General features: G+C 33.1%; 1 protein-coding gene across 1 annotated transcript in view; it reads left to right on the top strand.

Annotated features, from left to right (window-relative positions):
- The window catches only part of Pkhd1l1 (PKHD1 like 1), a 140432-nt gene that overhangs the window by 104574 nt on the left and 12239 nt on the right, over positions 1 to 23619 (top strand). Inside the window, exons 61-72 of the mRNA XM_027948491.2 lie at positions 799 to 928; positions 1727 to 1848; positions 2742 to 2832; positions 5990 to 6138; positions 6217 to 6339; positions 6867 to 6978; positions 7059 to 7175; positions 11729 to 11894; positions 14697 to 14929; positions 15145 to 15312; positions 18327 to 18484; positions 21211 to 21346. Of these exons, the coding sequence (XP_027804292.2) occupies positions 799 to 928; positions 1727 to 1848; positions 2742 to 2832; positions 5990 to 6138; positions 6217 to 6339; positions 6867 to 6978; positions 7059 to 7175; positions 11729 to 11894; positions 14697 to 14929; positions 15145 to 15312; positions 18327 to 18484; positions 21211 to 21346 (1705 nt within the window). The remainder of the gene's footprint in view (positions 1 to 798; positions 929 to 1726; positions 1849 to 2741; positions 2833 to 5989; positions 6139 to 6216; positions 6340 to 6866; positions 6979 to 7058; positions 7176 to 11728; positions 11895 to 14696; positions 14930 to 15144; positions 15313 to 18326; positions 18485 to 21210; positions 21347 to 23619) is intronic.

Here is a 23619-nt window from a genome sequence, read left to right as displayed (position 1 = left end):
TAACTTAACTAAGTAATCAAATCTTCAAATAGCTAAATGTATAATCTATTATAATAAAACTTTTGTGGATATATTACCCATTAACTTTTTAGACTTAGCAGCATTTGATTCACTTATTTCATGCATTTATTAAACATCAGTAAAAACCGGAGGAAAAGTAATATAATTAAACATCTGTAATAGTGGTTCATATCTCCACTTTTTTTTGTTAAGTCCAAGAATAGCAGTTCCTGTTAAAATATTTCCTACATTTCTCAAGTATAAGCATGTCTGTATATCTATGTTTTCAAAAGTGAGAAAATAAATATTTTGAGAGGGCTGATGATTTAAGGAAAATGGGAAATAGCATATTTTCTTAGTAGAAATCAAAAATTTTATAAGTCTAAAGTTGAAAACCCTAACCAGCTCACTGACTCATTCTTGTAGACATCTAAATGGTGACCCCTTGCCTAGAGGACTATTTTTGGTAATAAGAAAAAAAAAAAAAAAAGAAAAGAAAAGAAAGAAAGAAAACTCTCAATACTCATCATAAAATACACTGTTGTGAAAAATAATTTTAATAAGTTAGCATTTCATAGGTGATAACATAAATATGTATGCATAAAAAAGAACTTGAGAGATTTTTAATTTGCATTGATAGTAAGCATATGTCTTTTGTTTTATTTAATTATCAATTCAAGACACATGAAAATTTCCCAGGATGAAAAAATCCACTATCAAAAGACCTGGGAAATCACCTCCTTTAAATATATTTTAATTTTGCATTTTTAATGCTCACTGGGTCTTGGTATTTCGTAGATTGAAGACCATGGCTCATCTTACATCCGAGGCTGTGCTTTTTACCATGGCTTCTCCCCAGCGATTGGTGTGTTCGGGACAGATGGCTTAGACATAGATGACAACATCATTCACTTTACAGTTGGGGAAGGTAATATAATAATGTCCATTGAGTAGCCTGTGCTTTTGAGGCAATCTTATCTGTAAACCCTGGAGCCATGCTGTCCAACTGATCTTTCTGTGAGGATGAAAAGGGTGTATATCTCTGCTGATGCAGTAATCACTAAGCCATATGTGGCTAATAAGCACTTGAATTGTGACTACTGTGTCTGAGGAACTGAATTTTTAATGTTAATTGTACTTAATTTACATTTCAATAGCCACATGTGGCTATGGCTATCTGGAGAGTACAGTCCTAGGGTACAGAAGAATTATTACCAGACCACAACCTAATGTAAGTTATCTAATCACTAAGCATTTACATGACTATGTTTTTAAATCTCCTCACATATAATTATAAAGATTAATCACAAATAAAGATAAAGTATTTAAAAATATTTAAATATCTATTTAAAAATATATACATATAGTTTTAAGTATGTTTTGTTTCATATTGGTATACAACATAATACAGACTTATTTAATGAACATAAAAGTCCATGTTTGTTAAAATGTGAGGTAGACACACCTATGAACCCACCTATTTTACAAGTACCCCAGAAGATTCTAATTCTAGTAGTTTGTTGAAGGGGTAGAGAGTTCAATATCAAAGTGTTCAGCGGATTCACTCTAAAATCAAATCAGACTCTAACTAGATAAATAATTTCATGAAAAAACGAAAGATATTACCAGGTTAAGCAAGGTTATTTATACTTATCTGATAGTATTGATTATAAATTAACATATGTATTTGGGGGGAATTTTTCTTTCTTTCTGTTTTTTATTATAGGCATAAGAATATGGGGGGATGCCAACAGAGTCCGAGGAAATTTGGTTGCACTTTCTATTTGGCCAGGAACCTATCAGAACAGAAAAGATTTAACTTCAACTCTTTGGCATGCAGCTATTGAGGTAGTGAAAACAAATTCATAACTATGTAAAATTATAATTATAATCATAATTTATGTAGGAATTGTCAATCCCAAAATGTTGTTGAAAGTTTTTTCTTCCTTAGAGATTGATGAACTAATAAATAAAATGTTTGCGTTAACTGAAGGAGTGAATAAACTTTTAAAAATATATTGTGTGAATTCTGATAGCCATTGTTTTTTTTTTTTCTTTCAGTTGATATCTGTTGGTTTAAATAGTTCTCTTATTTCCTTTTTCCCCAATATTATTTATCATTCTGAAGTTTGAGTACAGGCTCTCTTTGCAGCTAATTGACTGAGTGCTTTGTGCATGTTACTTCTTAACCCTGGTTTAGTTTCCTCCCCCATATGGAAAGTTAGAGTGTTTTAAATAATTAAGGGTTTTCCCCCCTTTTTATTGTTTTGCTGATACTATAAATAAGGAACAAACTTCTGCGATCTATACTTTCATTTCTACCACTCTGACAGCTCACTGTGCTAACCTAGATTTTGAGTTCAACAGATTTACCAGTGAATGTCACCAGTGAATCCTACAGCACACACTAATTGCCTTGTCTTTTTAAAATAAATTGATCAAATTGTTAATAAAATATGACTAAAAAGAGTAATAACATCATTGTAATATTCCTATAATACTGGGATTTGTCCTACAGCTTGTAAATGTTGAATCATATTCAATATATTTTGTGACTGAGATTTTTTAAAATCTGCGTAATGCCGTTTTCTAATAAGGATGTGATGATTTTAAATGGAGTGAATGATTTCTTCTGAAAAGTGTTATCATAATTAAAGTTTTTCACAAGTATGTTGTTATATGCTTGCTCTCCTTGGATAACTGTGTAATAACCTAACCCAAAGTATTTATCTTTGTGCTAGATAAATAAAGGGACCAATACAGTCTTACAAAATAATGTAGTTGCTGGATTTGGAAGAGCAGGATACCGCATTGATGGTGAACCTTGCTCAAGTAAGTCTTAACATAGAATCACTAAAATTAGGAAATAACTTGTCCAAATGTGGTTAAAATGAAAAATTATTATTTGTTCATTCAGTGTGTGATATGTCAGCCTTCTGGACACTGAAAAAAACTCAACAAGTTCAATTATTTCAAATAAAAAATATTGAGTCTAAATAAAAGTCTTTTTAGGCTTTTAAGGAAAATTTGGTTTTTCTAAGCTTAGAATTTAAAAACCTCAGTAGCAACATAGGTTCTTGATTTGATTGGTAATGAAACATTGAGCACCTCATTCCACTACCACTTGCACAGACATAATACTTCTGTGGTAAATAAAGATACATACTGTAGGGACATGACACTATGTTTCTGCCTTAATAGAATCAATGCCCACTATTCATGTATTAAACATGGATGCATAAAAAAGCCAAAGGACACAAATAGTGGTCAAATATCTTTATTAGATTATTAAAAACCAAGAACTAACCAAACATCTACTCTTTTGGCAAGGCTGCAGGGAAGCAGGAAATTCTACACATTGCCAGTTGAAGGACAAAACAAAATGACCTCCACATAAGGGAATCTGACAATAGCTATCAAAATTTATCTGTGCATTTACTTTTAACTTAGCATTTCCACTGCTAGTAATCTAGCTAGTTGCCTTTACATACTTCAAAAATGATTTGTAAACAAGGTTTTTTTTAAAAATCACATCATTGTCTATACTAGCAGAGAGTTGAAAACCACCCTGTGTCCCTTAATGGAGGTCTAGTTGTATATGTCAAACAGGTGAGCCCTGCACCCATTTAAGCAAGAAGGTAAGAAAGATTTGTGTGTGATATGGAGAAATCTTCAGAATAAGTGGAAGGTGTAGAATGGGATATATAATGTTGATTGTGTATAATCCATTTATAAGATACTTTCAGCTTTATCTATTTATAAACTTAAAGTTAAATGAAATAGGACTTTCTCTGAAAAAAATATGTGCCTTTTAAAATTGATTTTAAAAAATTTCAGCTGGCATCATTTTTAGTAACTTTATTAGGTATAATTTACATAACATAAGATTCACCTGTTTTTATTAGTATACCAGTTAAGGAGTTAGTTATTTTTAAGATTATCTGGATCAGTATTTTCTCTATCAGTTCAAAAATTATTCACAAGCTAATTTTATTATTGTCCAAGATACATTTCAATGAAATAAAACAACTTTGTTGGTGTATTTGATTCCTTCATATATGCGCTTATTAAATATTTGTTTCTAACAACTCAAAGTAGCTTTTCTTTGACATAAAAAATTAAAATCTGCAATTTCTCAACAACTTTTAAGACATTGTTTTAATGGTTTTATGAAAATCAAATATGGCCTTTGAATATGAATATTTACTAATATATATAATGCCATGTAATGCAGTTTTCACTGATTATATTGATCTCACTAAATAATTGAGAATGTTTATAAGAAGGTTTTGGATTTATAGCAATTGAAATACAAAACATTACCAACGAATGGGGAATTAAGTTTCTGTAACCTTTATCAGTTTATCCAGTCCATCCCAGACAAGAGTCTGCGTTGCCAGGAAGGGGACAGCGATAGGTTCAGGGGAAGAGTCATCCTTTACATGGGCTATATTGTGTGGGTTCAGAGAGAAAAATGTAAGCATTTTCTTATGGAGGAACAAAACTGAACCCAGGCAGGTCATAAATAAAACATAAAACTCAAACGACTAGGAAAAAGGGAAAATCAATAGAAGACAGAAGGAATTCAGATACCAGAGGATCCAAGCAAGACAGCTGTCCTAAATATCACTGGCTACTCTGTGAAGACAATCATTCAACTTATGCATATTTGGAGATGAAGTTAGTTATTGAGGTTATTGATCTGATTCATACATACATAAAACTTTCATTAAGACCCACTTTAATTTTGTTGTATATTAATAATGAGCATATAGGTTCATTTACTGAGGGTATTTACAAGACACCTTGTGTGGTTTGTTTCATTTCATTTGGGGAAAAAAAATCTGAATTAGGCATTAAAATTTTTTATGCACAAAGAAACTAAGATTCTAAAAGGTTAAACAACTTTCCCAGATCCTGCATGTAACAATTAAAAAATATTTAATACTGTTGATGAGTATAAAGTTATCTTTGATCTACCATACATTTTATTTTTATTTTTTAATTTTGTTTTTAGTTGTAGTTGGACACAGTACCTTTATTTGTTTATTTTTTATGTGGTAAAGTATCATATCTCAGATTATATAATAATAATGTTGGTTTCTTGTTTATTGAATTCTACAGATCAGTGGAGAACAAATAACAGGTGTATTCACCAGGTGGAACAAGATACTTAGTTAATTGGCATGAACATACTTTATACAAAGATATGAAAAATTGTGCTCTATATGTGTAATAAGAATTGTAATACATTCCTCTATCATGTATTTAGAAAAATAAAATCAATTAAAAAAATATTTAAGGAGCACCTATCTCTGAATTTTTGTTCAGGATTCAGGAATGATGGTGATGAATGAGCCTAACACAGCATTTTCTCCAGTGAAGCTTACATTCTAGTAGGAAGGAGAAAATAATACTTCACAAATAATAAATAAAATATCAAGTGAAAAGATTTTAAGACAATACAAAGTAACTGAAGTGCTATTTTGAATCAAGTGGTCAGGGAGAGCCTTTTAAGGAAGTGACTCTTGAAAATGGTCTGACCAAAAAGAGCCAGCAACAAAGAAGTGGGCAGGGGCAGCATTTACAGATAGCAAGTGGTTTGATTGTATTTCAGGTTTAGGTTTGTTTGAGTCTAATCCCCATCCTCTTTCTGATAAAACTCATGGTTGTCTAAACAGATATAATAATTAGAGTGCTAACACTAAATCAAACTTTTACAAATGAATATCCAATTATACTGAGTATCAGTGAAGAGACAAATTATATAAAGTTAAAGAATAAGTAGGGTAAGCCATAAAAACATTAGATCATCTCATTAAAATTTACATTGGAAATATATATACATATACATATATACATACATATATATACATACATATGTAGTATATATTCACACACATAAAATTTTGTGAACTTTGATACTGCTTATTAAGCCAAGGTAGCACACTTGTAATATTAATTATCAGTGTCTGTATTTTCTGTCAAGGAAAATCTAATCCCATGGAAAACTGGTTTGGCAATGAAGCCCATGGAGGTTTATATGGCATCTATATGAACCAAGATGGCCTTCCTGGATGTTCTCTTATACAGGGATTTACTATTTGGACATGCTGGGATTATGGAATTTACTTTCAGGTAAATGTGACTGAAGATGGTGATTATTTTCTTTTACGATTGTTCTTAGCAGTATGTAACATCCAAATTGTTTTGCAGACCACAGAGAGTGTGCGTATCTATAATGTGACTCTGGTTGATAATGGAATGGCTATTTTTTCAATGATTTACATGCCAGCTGCTGTTTCTCACAAAATTTCCAGTAAAACAGTACAGGTTAAGGTAAGAAATGAATAAGGAGAAAGGGAGAGTTATTGAAATAAAATAGTTATTTAATAAAAATAATCTCCTTGACTTCGGTTTAATCCACACCTCTCTGGCTTTGCCATCATGCCCTCTGCCAAAAAACTTTATTCCTACATCTCCTCTGCCTTCCCTCACCTATTCTTGTTTTTCATTTACTAATCTTTCAACAGTTCGTTAAATTTTCACTCCTACTATAAAGCCTTTCTTGAAACAGCATAGGTGTTTCAAGACAACATCTCCTTCACTTCAAGATCCTACAGTGCCTTGGTTATATTGCTATCACAGAAACATAACATGTCATTATATCATTATATCTCTTCCTTTGAGTATCATTCCAGTTGGGGCAGCAATCAGACCTTTTTCATCTTTGTTTAAAGTATGATCCATTTCTAAAATGTATGGTTGTTGCTTTGCTACTGTAGAATTCAATATTATTGATTATTGGGTTTTAATTTAGGAAGCACTGTTATTAACACTATATTGTTTGACTTTTTAAAAAACAGAGCTCATTAATTGTTGGAAGTAGCCCTGAATTTAATTGTTCTGATGTTCTAACTAATGATGATCCCAATATTGAGCTCACTGCTGCACATCGGAGTTCCAGACCTCCTTCAGGTGAAAACTTGAAATTTCAAAGTTGACGTTCACATAAATGCATATTCACATTCTTTTAACGTTTTTTCTTTCTGTAAAAGGTGGAAGAAGTGGGATTTGTTGGCCTACCTTTGCTTCAGCTCATAACATGTCACCCCGGAAGCCCCATGCAGGGATCATGAGTTACAATGCCATCAGTGGCCTTTTGGATGTCTCAGGCAAGTTTAAACACAGACTTTATGAATCCATACAATTAAGTTCTGTAATGAATATATAAAGTACTGCATAACTAATAATATTTTATTTTAAGTAAAAACTATTTAAATGAATTTTATATGAATCTCTCAATAATATTAAGAAAAGAAATTAGACAGCAGGGGCAATTTCAAGAATGGTTTCCCAGAAAAATATTTTATGTATTGAAGAATGGCATTTAATTTTTCTTCCAAAACAACATAAAATAACACTGGTAGAGTGATTTAATATCATTTGCAAAAGCCCTTTCAGATAAGTAAGATGATGTATTACTGTCTCCTTTTACAACTGAACTTAAGAATCTTATGAAATTGCCACAATTATTGGCAAAGCTAGAATTAAAATTCTCCTGACACAAAGTCCACTGAAACAGATGGCCTCCTTAGAAATTTAAAATAATTATATATAAATGAATGTGTGAATACATCATTTTCATTTTACCTGTTAAGTATACTGTGCCACACTATTTGTTTCACAAGTCTCTCTTCCCTGTTAATTTAACCCAGTGTTTCTTTGAATGAAGTGGTTCATAAATTAGATATATAAGGTTTGACATATTATTCCTCAAAACTTTAGGTCTCAGAAATGTTAAGCATGTGATCATCATTGTTTACTGATTCTTGCACTGAGAATACCCTCAGAGAACATTATATAACATGCTGCATGGATTTTAGTTGAACACATATTGCTTTAAATAAAAAATATATCCTGAAAATATTGTAAATATATAGATAGCATTAAAAATTTCCTTATGAAATGGAGTCTTAAAAGTAAAATTACTGGAAGAAACATAAATAACTGTTCTTCTTTCATAAGCCATTGACTTAAAAGACAGCATATGAAAGATGGTTGACTTAGGCTGGATTTCCTGGAAGCAGAACTTTAGATGAGGATTTTTGTGTTAGCAGATTATTGAAAGAATGCTCAAGGGAAAGGTACTGAAGAAGGAGAAAGTAAGGGAAGTTGTTCAGCAAGTATGTTGTAAAAGCTGGAATATAGCTTCAATTGATCCCATCAGAGAATTCTGGAATATAAACTGCCAAAAAATTGCCTTACATTTGGGGGATGAGGAGTGGACACTTGTACCTCCATATTAATCTGTGTTTGGATATAGCTGCACCGTGGGAAAGGCTTTAATTTCTTGGGTGATGTTGCTCCTGTTTGGCTAAAGCTAATTCTCTGAAAAAGATGACAGCTCTGAGCAGTTAACAACCAATACTCATAGAGATGGGAGATGGGTTTGCTAGCCTATATATCCTTTTCAGTTCACTCCTAGGGCCACTTTCGTCTGCCTGCATTTTTTGTTAAGTTAGTTGTATGAAGTTTGTTCCACCAGTTATTTTAAGTTTATTCTACATGGTCACAATTTCTGGGGAAAGTTTTAAGAAGGATATTATCACACAAAGCTGGTCCTCTGATCATAAGTGATACATATCTGTCCTCCATCATCCTTTCTGTATTTCCTTCCCTAGCTAACAATTTTGTTGGTCAAGATAGCTTGCCTGGTAGAATAGCCCTGTTATTAAAAGGTCCCTTATAAAACCATGATTTCTGTACTTGCCTATTTATAGCTAACACTGGGCATATACCCCAGTGGATCATGTAAGTATTCCTTGCCTTCCTTATGTAGTAGTAGGCCTACCTCTCCATAGTGACTAGGGCCAGTTACCTCTCCTAGATGATAAATGCCTTATTTGTCACCAAAGTGACCATATGGCTTCCTGAGGTATCCATAGATTTATGTTTATTGGGACATGTACTATATACCCTGGTGGAAACACTCTCCCTCTGAGCCCTCTGACCTCAAGACGCATATAATCTAAAATTGTAGGATTTGGGGATGTGGATGTAGCTCAATGGTAGAGTGCTTGGCTAGCATGTGAAGTCCTGGGTTCAATACCTAGCATTGCAATATTAATAATAATAATAACAATAATCAAAATAAAACTAACTAAATAAATAAAATTGTAGGATTAAAGCCAAATTTCCCAAGTAGATTTCCAGACATAAGGTTATTCCTGCTTCTAGATTTTGGTACCATGTATTCTATTGTTTTGTATATTTATATAATGGCTGTTGGTTTTAAGTTACTAACATATTTTTCCAGGTTGTCATTTCTAAAACTAGTAACCACAGTTGTACCTCCAAGAGACTATTCTATCAGTCTGTTGGGATAACAGGTTCCAAATGCTGTAGTACTTTACTTGAGCAATTTTCCCATTGTGGTCCCATTGTTGTATGCCCACCATTATATCCATTTTGCCAAAACTGGATTATTAGTCCAGGGTGATGTTGTGGAGAATCCTAGGTAATTTGATCACCTTGTTACGTCTCAGGATGGTAGTACTTACTGAATTTCTATGATCAATAAAGGAAAATTCATACTAGGAATACATATCAATACCAGTCAATATGAATTATTACCCTTTCCAGGGTAGAGTAAATCTGATATAATCAATTTCAATTTAATTAATTAATTGGCTTCATGAGGAATGTACTAAAGACTCAGCTTTGTTTTCTGTGCCGAGAAATTTAGGTCAGACACTAAATGGTAGAAATAACTCTATTGACCTTTCCAAGAAGGAGTCCCATGTTTTGAATCCACACAGAGCCTCTATCTCCACCACCAAGGATACTCAGTTCATGAGTTTATTTGGAAATAACTGGGATAGCTAAGGACAAAGATTGGCTGACATCTACTGAAAAATTTTTCTATTCCATTGGTTTCCCAGGAATTCTTCTATATTGAATGATTTCTGTAAGCAGTACATGTACTTTATACCCACTTCTACAGATTAATCCACCTGCTAGAAGTAGAACCAGAAGTGGAAATCCTTATGCAAGTGGTTTATTGAAAGTATGCTTTTAGGAGTGAGAAAATGAGAGAAATAGGATAAGTTATAGGAAAAAACTAAGCAAGTATATATCCTCAACTGGAGTCCAACTTCTATCTGATATTTCAGAGAGCTGTGGCACACAAATTACACTCTATATTTTTCCTAAGTGTCTTCCATATCTCCTACCAGTCAGTCATAGTTATCCCTGTATTAATGGTGGCGAGGAGTACATAATCTCTGAGGTGAGAGACTCTCAAGTGACCAAGGAAATTCTTTAGAGAAGACAGTTATATGTGTTTTTTAGCCAACACTTACAAGAAGAGCTAGGGATTGGATGCACTGCCCCAGTAAAAGAGATCTAGGCAAAATACAAACAGCATCTTTTACTGTGGCATTTGATTAATACTCATCTATAGATTCATATTCATATATAATATCTCTTCTTAAGAGAAAATATAATTAAGAAGGGTAGTATATTACAATACCTACTTTATGAACTTTAGAGGCCACATTTTGCTTTTATGTATTTTGAGTTACTGGATTTTTAAGGACAATGGAGATTGAGTTTTTGGATTCAATCATTTTTCTTTTTTTTTTCCACATAAAATATGCAAAGAAGCCAAGAGTGAAATAGTTTTTCAGTTAGGCTTTGCTGCATAACAAACCACCCCCACAACTCAGAAGCTTTTAAGATCCATTTATTAGCTCATGGTCTGTGGACTGGAAATTTGAGCCTTGTTCAGCCACGTAGTTAGTTGTTCTGCTGTTTTTAACTGGGCTTTCTATAAGACTGCCATCCAGTTACAGGATGGCTATGGCCTGCTTAGTCAGGGATAGTCTTACTTTCATGTGTAGTGGTTCATGCTTACTCTCAGTAATACTGTCTACTCACTGGGGTGATGGGAGTATGTTATGTTTTGGATGTGAGGTATCTCCCAAAAGCTCCTGTATTAATGACGGAATGTTCAGAGTTGAAACAATTGCATTATGAGAGTTTTAGTCCATCCTATTTTGAATAAACTGAGTGGTAAATATTGGCAAGAGGGGCATAGCTGAAGGAAGTGGGTCACTGGAGCATGCCCTGGAAGAGTTCATCTTCCTTGTAATCCCTTCCTCTCTCTCTTCTTCCTGGCTGCCATGAAAGGAGCAGTACTCTTCCACCACCATGCCCTTCCACCATGATTTTCTGACTCACCTTGGGCCAAGAGCAATGGAGTTGGCCCAACATGGACTAAAGCTCTTAAACCATGAGTCAAAATAACTCCTCTAAGCTGTTCATTTCAGGTATTTTGTTCATAGTGATGCAAAGTCAACTAATACAGAATGTTTGTACTTACTCATATGTTTAAAATATTCCCAGGAGCATCAAGAGAGAGCCAGCCCTAATACCCAAGTACTCTCCAGGTTTCTGTCAATTACTCTTGTCCCATTGGCCAAACTAAGTCACAGAGCCAAGTTGAGAGAATATGTGGGAGATGATTATCCAGTAGTATATATATATAGGGCAGCAATACTTTACCATAAATAATGGTAACTTTTTTGTTTTTTTACCATATCAGGGAAGAGCTCTATGTACAAAAAAGTGGCAAAGGATGTGTCAGATGAAATGTTCATGAAATGAATCTGTTTTACTGCTTTCTCCAGAGAAAATAATTACTTTTGTATTATTTATGTTTTAGATTCAACATTCATTGGATTTAAGAATGTTTGTTCAGGGGAAACTAATGTGATATTCATTACTAATCCTTTAAATGAGGATTTACAACATCCAATCCATGTGAAGAATATTCAACTGGTTGATACTATTGAACAATCCAAAATATTTATACATAGGCCTGACATAAGGTAAAATACTAGAAAACTCAGTTTTTTCTTTCCTATCTTTATAATTTTCCATTCTCCCTCTATTCTGTTAAAGAGCTGAGAAAATTGTATATTAAAATAACTAACTTCTACAAAACTTTAATCAGAATTTTAAAAATTCAGAATTTAATAATCTAAATCTAAGGGCTGGAGTTGTGGCTCAGTGGTACAGTGCTTGCCTGGTACGCGTGATACCCTGGGTTCGATCCTCAGCACTGCATATAAATAAAATAAAAGATCCATTGACAACTAAAAAAAAAATTTTTTTTAAATAATCTAAATCTAAGTTTCCCCAGTTGCAAAGAAGCCAATATATATTAAAACTGGGCTTTAATATATATTTTCACTTTTATTTCTATGTATTATCAATAACATCAGCATTGCTGGGCATGGTACTACACTCTGTCATCTTAGCTACTAGAGACTGAGGCAGGGGGATCACAAGTTCCAGGAACGTCTGGGAAATGTAGAGATCCTGTCTCAAATTTTAAATTTTTAAAAAAATGTTGGGGGTGTAGCTCAGTGGTAGAGTGGCTTGCCTAGCATATTCAAGGTCTGGGCTTAATCCCTAGCACTACAAACAACAAAGATGGAAGGTCATTAAATATAAAAGATGAGACAGGGTCTGAAATGTATTTTACTTTGATACCTCTCTGTTAATAGTTATTAAAGGATAAGATGTATCTCATTTCCTCTCTTTTTGTTATTTATTTATTTATTTTTGCTACCTGTTATTTTCCAAATATCCTATCACAGGCACTCCAAAATGTGCTTGGAAATTAAATATCAGTCTTTCTAATCACTGTGATTATAAATACACAGAAACTTGAAACAGTGGTTTTTCTGCTTATAAAATCAGTTGATATCAGAATATTTATAGAAGCTGGTCACTTAGATTCTATGACATAGAAGAACAAAACCAATACTGATGTTTTTTACAGTTAGTATAGACCAGGAATTTAGATGTAAACAATATTGGAAGAAAGAAAAATTCTATCAGAAATCTTTGGCCATTTTCAGTTTAGGGGAGAAAAAATGAATAATTCTCTGTAATTAAGTAGACATTACTCAAAAATGCAATATTTCATAAGTAATTTGACTTCATCTGATTCTACATTGATGATAGCCCAACACTTACCAATTTAATAATTGTTGAACTACAGTGTTTTTTGGATCAATAGAGCCCTTCTTCCTCACTAGATAGTTTCTATTTAGTTGACATTGAATCTTTCAGATTTAATTTATAATTTTAATATTCATATCATTAAGAAAATATTATGCTTTTAATATTATATTTTAATATAACAAATCCTTTGAGATACACACTTCTAGTGGATGCTGTTGGTGCTCTCTCAGATCTTCTTTATTAAGTAATGCTTTAAACATTGGTTCATAACAGCCCATGATTGCCTGCTTTTTTCAGAATTTTGATTTTATCCAAAGCCACATTGCAGTATCAATCAGTTCAGGAATATAAGGCTGGCTCTGTGTCTTAAAGTAATAACTTCAAATTACTATAATGCATTTCAAGTTGCAGAGGTTTCCATGGAATCAGAATGAAACTAACCTAAAGACCACAGTCATCTTCTTTATTTTTCTCCAGGTGGCCTCTCTCCCTCCTTTTGAGAGTGCTGTTTCCATAACTCACACAAAAATCCACCTTTCAGGCTCTGTTTCTGTGAATCTTAACTAAGCTCACAGCCTTGGAATAAAAGTGTGCCACCAAGCAGTCTACTCACAAATTCTCTTCCAAAAGCACATTGCATGTACCTGAATACGAAGACTACACGAATAACAGAAATGCTTATTAAAATCCTTCTTACAGACTAGAATATCACAGTAAGGGACAATTTACAGCTCATGTTCCTTTTACAACAACTGAAAAGGAGAGATATGCTAGATACAACCTAATAAGATCTAAGCTTTCCACTCCTATAACACAATTGCTATAACTCTGATATGAAATATATTTCTTTACAGTCTGTATCATGGTATTCTCTGTATACTGTATATAATTTGAATATTCGATATATTGCACTTTGGCATCTATTTTATTATTATGGCAGGGAACAATCAACACTCCAGGTAACTCAAGGTGAAGTTAATGTATCATGTATGATTGAACTGCATGACACATTTATAATGCTTCATTTCTTATAGTAATCTACAGAATAGTCACCAATATGTAGCATAAAAATCATAACCTAAGTGTATCTGTCTATGATAGACAAAGGTCTATGAGATTATGCAATGATCTGTAATAGGTGAAAAGCTTACGAGTTCAGAATAGGAAGAGGCTGAATTTTCACAAAATATTTAGATTATAAAGCAATACTTTATAATTTTCAAAGACAAAAAGGGAGGGAAAAATAATAAAGACTTCCTGGCTCAGATAGGGATTTCAGATGTCTTGTACAACAGACTAACCATTCACCTGCTATATAGGGCAAAGTTAGTATATTATGAACCATGCACAAAATGAAATCTATCATTCAACAATTATGGAATAGCACATTGGAATTCTAATTTTATATCCCACAGGTACAACTTGTCATTTTGAAATATTAATGAATTCATGGTAATGAAACAAATCAGTACAATGGAAAAGCAGACCTCATTACAATGCTAATTGTATATGCTACTTGGTACCACTTTAAATCCTTTGGAAGCAGGATTTGATCAATCAATATTTTTAAACCTTCTTGTCAACTACTCAAATATATTCATCTTGCTTTTTTAGCACAATGAACTAAATCATTCATTTTTTTTTCCTTTTTTTCCTAGTAAAGTGAATCCATCTGATTGTGTAGACATGGTTTGTGATGCCAAAAGGAAATCTTTTCTTAAAGATTTAGATGGCTCCTTTCTAGGGAATTCTGGTTCAGTGATACCTCAAGCAGAATATGAGTGGAATGGAAATAGTCAACTAGGAATTGGAGACTACAGAATTCCTAAGGTGATGCTCACATTCTTGAATGGAAGTAGAATTCCTGTCACTGAGAAAGCACCTTATAAAGGTTTGTTGGAACTTATATTGTTAGACTTAAGTTCATGAAATGAAACACATTTTTTTATAATGTGCTATTTTTATAATGGGCTATTCCAAAGCTTGATTTAAAATTAACCAATAATGTATAGGCTCTACTTTTTTTGCTAATCTCATATCAAAAATAAGGTATGTGAATATTTTGCAAAAAGGTTACTTCTAAAATGCATTTATGTATGTTTCTAGGAATTATTAGAGATTCTACCTGTAAATACATTCCAGAATGGCAGAGCTATCAGTGCTTTGGTATGGAATATGCAATGATGGTTATTGAAAGCTTGGATACTGACACAGAAACACGAAGACTTTCACCAGTGGCCATCATGAGCAGTGGTTATGTTGATCTCATTAATGGTAGGTGAATAGTGTAAGTGAACTAGTTACTCAATGTATTATATGAGACTTCACTCTTTAGCAGTTCCCAACCAGGAAGGCCACCGCAGCTATTTTATTTTATTTTAATTTTTTGGATGCTGGGGTTTGAACTCAGGGGTCTTAACCACTGAAGTACATCCCTAGCACCCCCCCCCCTTTAAATTTTGAGACAGCATCTTGCTAAATTGCTGAAGCTGGCTTTGAACTTGCAATCCTCCTGCCTCAGCCCCCTGGAGCACTGGGATTACTGGTGTGTGCCACCATGTCCAGCTAAAGATGACTATTTAAAATTAACCACTTGAAGAAGAAGTGTTAATTTAATACATTTATTAATGAGATAATATAGATGTTTTAAAGAAAAAAATGGCTTAAATATCTCAAAAAATACATTTTGCCACACTTAAATTTAAAAATATATAATGTGTTATTTAGACTACTTAAGAGCCTAATCATATTTCACTCCCATGAATCTTGTGAAGACAGTTTTTTTGTATCCAATGTATTTTTTTCATATTTGATTTCTTTGACTTTTGAGATCAATTCGTAAAGTTTTAGAGTCCAGGTTCCTTTCACTGTGCTCTTATATGACCCTAGTATACAGAGGGTAAATAATGATCTCTGTAAGATGCAGATCTATTTAGGAGACCAAGTCTTTTTTGAATAAATAAGATGAAATTCTAAAAGGAACTGAAAATATATGTATGGGTTTATTGTATATCACTGAAATTACACTGGGATCAAAGATTAGTTAGTAAGCAGGCTCAGAACTGAAGGGACACATAACTTGGGTCAGACAGATTTCTGTGCCCTGGTAGTGACCTAAAAAAGCATCAAAGTATTCTAGAATCTGGATACTGAGGCAGGAAGATTACAATTTCAAGGCCAGATTCAGCAACTTAACGAGGTGCTGTCTCAAAAATAAAATGAAGCCTGGGGATGTAGCTCAGTGGTAGTAAAGTTCCCCTTGGGTTTAAGCCCTAATACCCCCCAAATTAGAATTCAGCAAAATAGCTAATACTTCACAGAAATATGCATTAAACTTTTTAAAAAGAATAGAATTAAATAAATTAGGGCTATTCCAAAGCTTCATGATTTTAATACTCCCCTTACTTGTCCCGCCTGAACATACAATCCATTTGGTCTCTATGGCCAACAGTAAAGTCAATTTCAAATGCCAATTTTCAGAGTTTACAAAGCAGAGATTTGGGGAACAGTTGAGGATCAGTCGGTGAATAATAGAGGAATGGAAAAGATGTTTTCAAGTTGTTCTGTTTTATGCGGTGGAGAAACATTTCATCAGATTTTTACATTTCCATCTTCTGACAGGGAATATAAGTTTTCATTAGTGACATGACATTTCTCTTTGAAAAAAATTTTAACTTTAACTAGTGACTGTCAATTTAAAGGAGTCTTAAGCAAATGATAATAGCATGAAAACTCATAAAAGTGTTACAAACAGAATCACTGAAGCTTTGGCTGCCCAAGTGGGGAAAAAAATTCCCCAAGGTAAAATTACTAAATACCATCAAAGTTTCCTTTCAAATATTAATACTCTATTTTTAAAACATGACTTTTTGTCACTCTAAACTTTTTGTTTTATATACTGACATTGCTTCTTTATGTTTATTTTCAAAACACACAAAGAAGTTATATTCAAACTAGGGTTTATATTTTGTATGCTAAAAGAAAGGTTATGCTATACTTGAGCTTTACAAGTTTATATTGATTTAAAATTTGATTGAAGTTTAGTCATAAATATTGATAATGCTTCCAAGCAAGCTAGAAAATTCAGTAGACATAATGAATAAATACATCAAGAAAATTCATCATTCCATACTTCACTGTGTTTTCACTGAAACCAAATAGAGAAGTTTGCTCTGAAAATCAAGTTATACATGTTCTGAAAATGCCTGGAGTCAGGTTTAAAAAAAGCATCCTAGGTTTTTAGAGGATTTGATGGAGTATTATTTAAAGATGGCTTCAGTTCATCAATCATGTTGATCCCCCAATAGTAGCTGCAGTGATTGTCTTTAACAAATTAATGAAAACTAAAATGTAGGAAAATTAAAGACTAGATCAAAACAAACTTGTTCGGTGAATTTACAAACTAACTAATGAATAAGAAAGTGAAAGAACAAATTAAGCTGGGCATGGTGGTGCAAGCCTGTAATCTCAGTGGCTAAGATGGCTGAGGCAAGAGGATCTCAAGTCCAAAGCCAATCTTAGCAATTTAGTGAGGCCCTAAACTACTTAGGAAGACCCTATTTTAAAATTCAAAATTAAAAAAGGGCTGTGGGTGTGGCTCAGTGGGTAAGTGCCTCCAGGATTCATTCCCTAGTACAGAAAGAAAGAACACATTATTGAATCAATGGTTCAGGTATTCAAATGTTCATGTTTTCTGAGTACAGCCCTTATTTCTAACAAAATGACTTTTTTACATCATATATCCTAGCACAGAGCCTGAGAAAAGTGGTTTTGATGTACATTAATTTTTATGTCAAAATTCAGGTTCGCTTGCTAATCACACACATTATAGGTATGTAATAAATATGTACAGATACCAAATATGCCTCCTCCAAATATTCAATGGATTTTGGATTTTACCCAAACTCACACTTGATAGGGAAGAGAAATAATCAAACATTTTTCTTCTTCACTGTGTGAGACTTGAAAATGATTGTTAAATGAGAGATACATATAAATCTACTATATCCCCCAGTGACATTCCAGTATAAATCTTCATCAACACATTAATTTACCCCTCTAACCTTAGGCATTGTAAAAATAGGGTAATAGGAAAGTTCCTTCCTTGTCCTCCTTTTTTATTCAAAGTTTGGGATGGCTAGATTGATGGTGGATGGATATGGGTAAAAATGCTGAACTTATATTTGAAATTAACCACCGCAATTTATTTAAAATACAGCTATTTTTACTATTTTATGCTAGTAATATTCATAAATAGGAACATGACATCTCATTTTGCATGGACTTAGGCCCCCAGGATCATGGCTGGTGTGCTGGATACACATGTCAGAGAAGACTGTCCCTGTTTCACAGCATTGTGGCTCTAAACAAATCTTATGAAGTCTACTTCACTGGTACCAGTCCTCAGAATCTTCGATTGATGTTACTTAATGTTGACCAAAATAAGGTAAGATAGGATAGAAATAATGTCTTTAATAAAATAATATTATCTGCAAATATTTTTATCTGCTAAGGATTTTATCACTCTCTTTAAATGAGATTGATGAATACTGTCAGTCTTAAAGATCATTTTTGAAGAACCATTAGTTTACTACTAAAAATATTATTAGCTCACAGTTTTCCTCAGCCTGAAAATATATACAGATACCAAATATGCCTCCTCCAAATATTCAGTGGATTTGGTGCTTCATATATGAGGCATGACAGTGATGCCTATGATGTATGATTAGCAAGCAAACTTGAATTTTGACATAAAAATAGTGTACATCCCAAATGAACACTTGGAATATTATATATTTACTCTTTCATTGCTCTGTGTGTGTGTGTGTGTGTGTGTGTGTGTATTTGAAAGAGAAAGAGAAATATCTTTGGAATTTACTTTAGAGATTGTAGCATATTACTCTAAATATTTTGTTGAATCTTTGTTGTTGTGACCAAATTACCTGACAAGAACAATTTAAAGGAAGAAAAATTTATATTGGGCTCAATTTCAGAGGTTCAGTTCCTAGTTAGCTGACTCGGTCCTGAGGTGAGGCAGAATATTATGGTGGAAAAGAATGATGCTCAGCTCATCAGAGCCAGAAAGCAGAGAAAGAATGGCGAACTAGGAACAAAATATAATTCTCAAGAGCATGCCCCCCAGTGACCCACTTCCTCTAGCCATGTTTCACTTGCATATAGTTACCTCCCAGTAATACATTCGTATTATTAACCTATCAAATGGATTAATCCACTGATTAGGTTACAACTCTCATAATCTATCATTTCACCTCTGAACATTCATGTTTTCTAACATGAGCTTTTGGGGGACACATAATATCCAAACCATAAAAGATATCTTTGATAATGTCAAATATTTGCTATAAAATGAATTCAGCTGGGATATTAAATTTATACACACCATGTCAGCGAGAAAAATAGTATGAGTTTGAACGGTAGTCCTATAATTTAGATTTTCTTTTCTAAGAGTATGAGACTTCAAAATCCCAGAGTGTTAGGAACAGGAAGATATGATGCAAAAAAAAAGGTGAATTCAGGAGTGGAGGAACAGAGACATATCTGCTTCTTCTCAGGTGATAGAAATTTCCATCCTTTCCAGTTGCTTAAGTCAAAGTTTGGGAACCACTCTTTTTTTTTTTTTGTGGTGCTGGGGATTGAACCCAGGTCCTTGTTCAAGCACTCTACCAACTGAGCTATATCCCCAGCCCTGGGAACTACTCTTGACCCCTCTAATCTTTCATTTCTCATCCAATCCATCTGTGAATTCTGCTTAGTCTCCTTTCAAAATATCCACAATTTGATCACTTCTCACCACCTCTACTGCTGCCATCCAGTGGAGTCAACATTATCCTTTCCTTGTATTAAAGCAGGGAACTTGTCTTCCTCCTTTTGTCTTTGCCTGTCTATGGTCTATTCTCACTTTAATAGACAGAAAGATACCTGCAAACCATCAGATCTCTTCTCTGGCCAAACACAAATCAGCTCTCTCCTCTGCCCCAAAGCCTGCAATGATTTCCCCACTATTCTCTCACTGTACAACAGTCAGAGTCTTCACAAAAATCTTCAGGATCCTATGTGAATTTCCCCATCCCTTAGTTCCCTGGCTGCTTCTTCTAATCCTCCAGCCACACTGAGCTTATTGCTGTTTCTCAGTATACCATACATGCTACCACCTGGAAGTATGTTTCAGGTGTTTCATCTGCCTGGAACATTATAACCTAGATGGCTAAATTCCCCCTCTTCTCAATTACCATTTTCTCAACAGATCTATCCTGATCACCTCCCACCATTTGGGTCTTCCAATTCTCCTACCATGATTTACCTTTTCTTTTTTCTATAGCACTTAGCACCTTTTAATATGCTTCAGACTTCACTATTAATGTTTCTGTTATCTATTCTCCCTGACCTCATTAGGATGTAAGCTCAAAGAAGGCAGTGATTTTTTTGCTACAGCTACACTCATACCAGGCTGAGATAGGAACATGACTTTTGATTTTTTTTAATTAAGAGAATATTTTAATTTTAAAATTAAAAATGGCAATGACAAAGTAATGTGACCATTAATATTCTCTGCCACTCAAGATAATATCAAATAAGATTCCCAAAGATTCCCAATTAATCTTTCCTTGATGTTGCAAAAGCTAGTCTTTTTACTTTGTAGTCATGTTTGATAGCACAAAATGGAGAGAATACAAACACTAAAATTGAACAACAAAATCTTGTGATAGATTTTTTTAAGTCTTACTAACAAACTTTTATCAACAATAAACATTTCTTTCAACATTAAGTATTCAATTTTGTGTGACTCCATAATACAGAGCATGGTTACGTGTTCCCTTTCTCTGCCCTTGGAATTGAAAGCCTGAATTGGACTTTGTTGTCTTTTTAAGGAACCCTTCCTTTAACTCAGTGATATTCTTCTAATAATTTCTTTCCTATATATTAAAATATTCTACAGAGAGTCGTCAATTAAGAGTTAGGTTATAACATGTGAATGAATAGCTGAAAGTAAGCCTGTTTTTAAAATTTAGTTGAATATTTGCCCTAAATCCACAAAACTTAGTTTTAATATTTTACAGACTGTATATATAGTTGAAGGACATTTTTAAGTGCTAAATTCTAATATGCTGTTTCATTAATCTTTTAAAACACAAACATGTTTATTTTTAACAGGCTATTCTAGTAGGAATTTTTTATTCCACACTTCAGCGTTTGGATGTGTATGTGAACAATTCATTGGTTTGTCCCAAAAATACAGTATGGAACACCCAGCAAAAATACTGCAAACTTAATAAGCATCTGCACACAGGTATTTTCTCAGAAAAGTGCAGTACACATGATTGTTTGTGTTACTAATAAAATTCTTTGCAATGTTTTATTATTAACATTTTTAATTCCTTAGCTATTGATGAATACAGGAGAAAATAAGTTTTTGGCTGCGGTCCACCAAACACTAAGACATGTTCATGTATGTCGTGTCCTAAAAGATTACTCCTGATGGAACTCATCGATCTACACATAAAAATAAAAGGCTTTTTTTTTTTTTAAATGATGGGCTGCCTTTGCTCCCTGAAGTTTTCATTTGACATACATTAAGTTTAATTATTCCTATATCCAAAGAAATTTTGCTCAGAAAATTAGTACTTTATTTCTTATTTACTTCTATTTCATGGAGGTCAGAACCTAAGTTATTTGGTAGTCACCAGGTGTATTGCCAAGAAAGCTAGTATAACACTATCTTAACACTAGGAAGTAAATATGATAAAGTAAATGTGGCTTAAATGAAATACATGTAGAGGATACACTTACTCACTTAGCGATTCTTATAAAATCACAATTCATTCTCTGCTTGTTTAAGTCTTTTTATGTGAAACAAGATTATTTTAATGACATTAGCATCAGATATACCATTCTGTGTGTTACTGATCATCATTTTTAGATGTGATCCATAATCATGGCTCACCATTACATGAATGCATGCTGTAGACCATAATATAAGCTCAACTTGGGAGTATTATGAGTGACCTGTACTCGTTGCCATTTATAAAACAAGTCTATTTTGACTAATAAAACAAATAGCTGATGTTTCCACAGACATTCCTACATGTCAGAAAGTCCTTACCTTCATGATCTTATCTAAACCTTTCAAAGGCCCCTTTCCAAATATCAGCATATTGGGGATTAGGGCTTCCAGGTATGAACTTGGTAGGGGCATATATTTCATAGCAGTCTCAACTCTGGTGCAAACAGGGCAAGAACAGAGTCAAGTTCTAGAACTCATGAACTTAACCATTGTGCTATCTTACTTCTTGAAAACCTAAGAGAATCAGTTTTATCCCTTTTCACATATACATATTTATAACTTAATTTTCACAAATTTTTAACACACATGGTACCAAGCACCCTGTCATTCAAAGTTAGGAAAAGAAAAACTCTCAATAGGCAGAATTTAATATATGGAATTGTTTTTTAAGTGCCAAAGGGCAGAAAACAACATTATTACTGCCTTCATATTGATAAATGTATGTATAGGCTGTTATTTTTATGAAAACAACAACAACAAAAAGTTTTGATTTTTTTTCCTGTACTGGCCATTTGGTCATTAAATCCAGGGTCTCAGTCTCACATTTACTAGCCAAGTGCTCTATGACTGAGCTACATCCTCAGCCCAATAGCATTGCTTTTAAGTGAATTTTTGCTTTGGCATTTTGAATGCAAATATACTGTATCTGTATTATTAATACTGATATATTTTTCAGCTTATCCAAAATGTTATATATGTGTCTCTGCTTCCTTTATTAATTGTGATAATTTCATGGATAAGAAATTTCATGTGATAAGAAAGTTACCTAGGATAAGTGGTGTATGCACCTTTAACAGTAGCTTGAGAGAATGTTCAACTTATAATATAATGTTCAATTTATAATACAAAGCAATTTCCTCAGATTCACACAATATTTATGTCAAACGGCATCCAGAGTTTATACTAGGTATTGAGGAAATATATAGTATAATGAAATGACTTCTTAATGCTATAATCTGTTACATTCATATGAAATATTTTCTTCTTCCCTAAGATTTTACTTTCCTTTTCCTAGTAGGTCTCCCTATGAAATGTGGTAAGAAGTTACATGTCTTATTATATTAAATTACTATTATACTATTCATCCTTTGGGCTCAATATATGTTAGTGAATTTATTATTTCTTAAACATTATTGATAGTCTGCTATAAAATTATATATATACTCATTTATATATAATAAGCTCAATCAATTTTCTAAAGTTCAATTCCCTAGAATTTTTCATTAGCCATGGATATTTCAGCTAACATGTAAACTTGTTCCATTGGCTTAAGATTCTTCTGAGATGTTTTAGTATATGCTTCATTTTTATTAGATTCTTTTGTACTCCATAAAAATAGAAACACTGAATTATAAATGCTCTTTTAAGAATTGCTATATGGCACTCCATAAATTAGATGGCTCTTAAATTTATATTTTTGAATTACCAAATGCCTCAGTCAAGGCTTTAAAATTCTGACTATATAAAGAGAATTACAAGTATAGGATTATAAGCTTCTG

The sequence above is a fragment of the Marmota flaviventris genome, chromosome 15 (genome assembly GCF_047511675.1).
Source record: "Marmota flaviventris isolate mMarFla1 chromosome 15, mMarFla1.hap1, whole genome shotgun sequence".
Taxonomy (NCBI): domain Eukaryota; kingdom Metazoa; phylum Chordata; class Mammalia; order Rodentia; family Sciuridae; genus Marmota; species Marmota flaviventris.
This window is presented reverse-complemented; position numbering and strand designations above follow the sequence as displayed.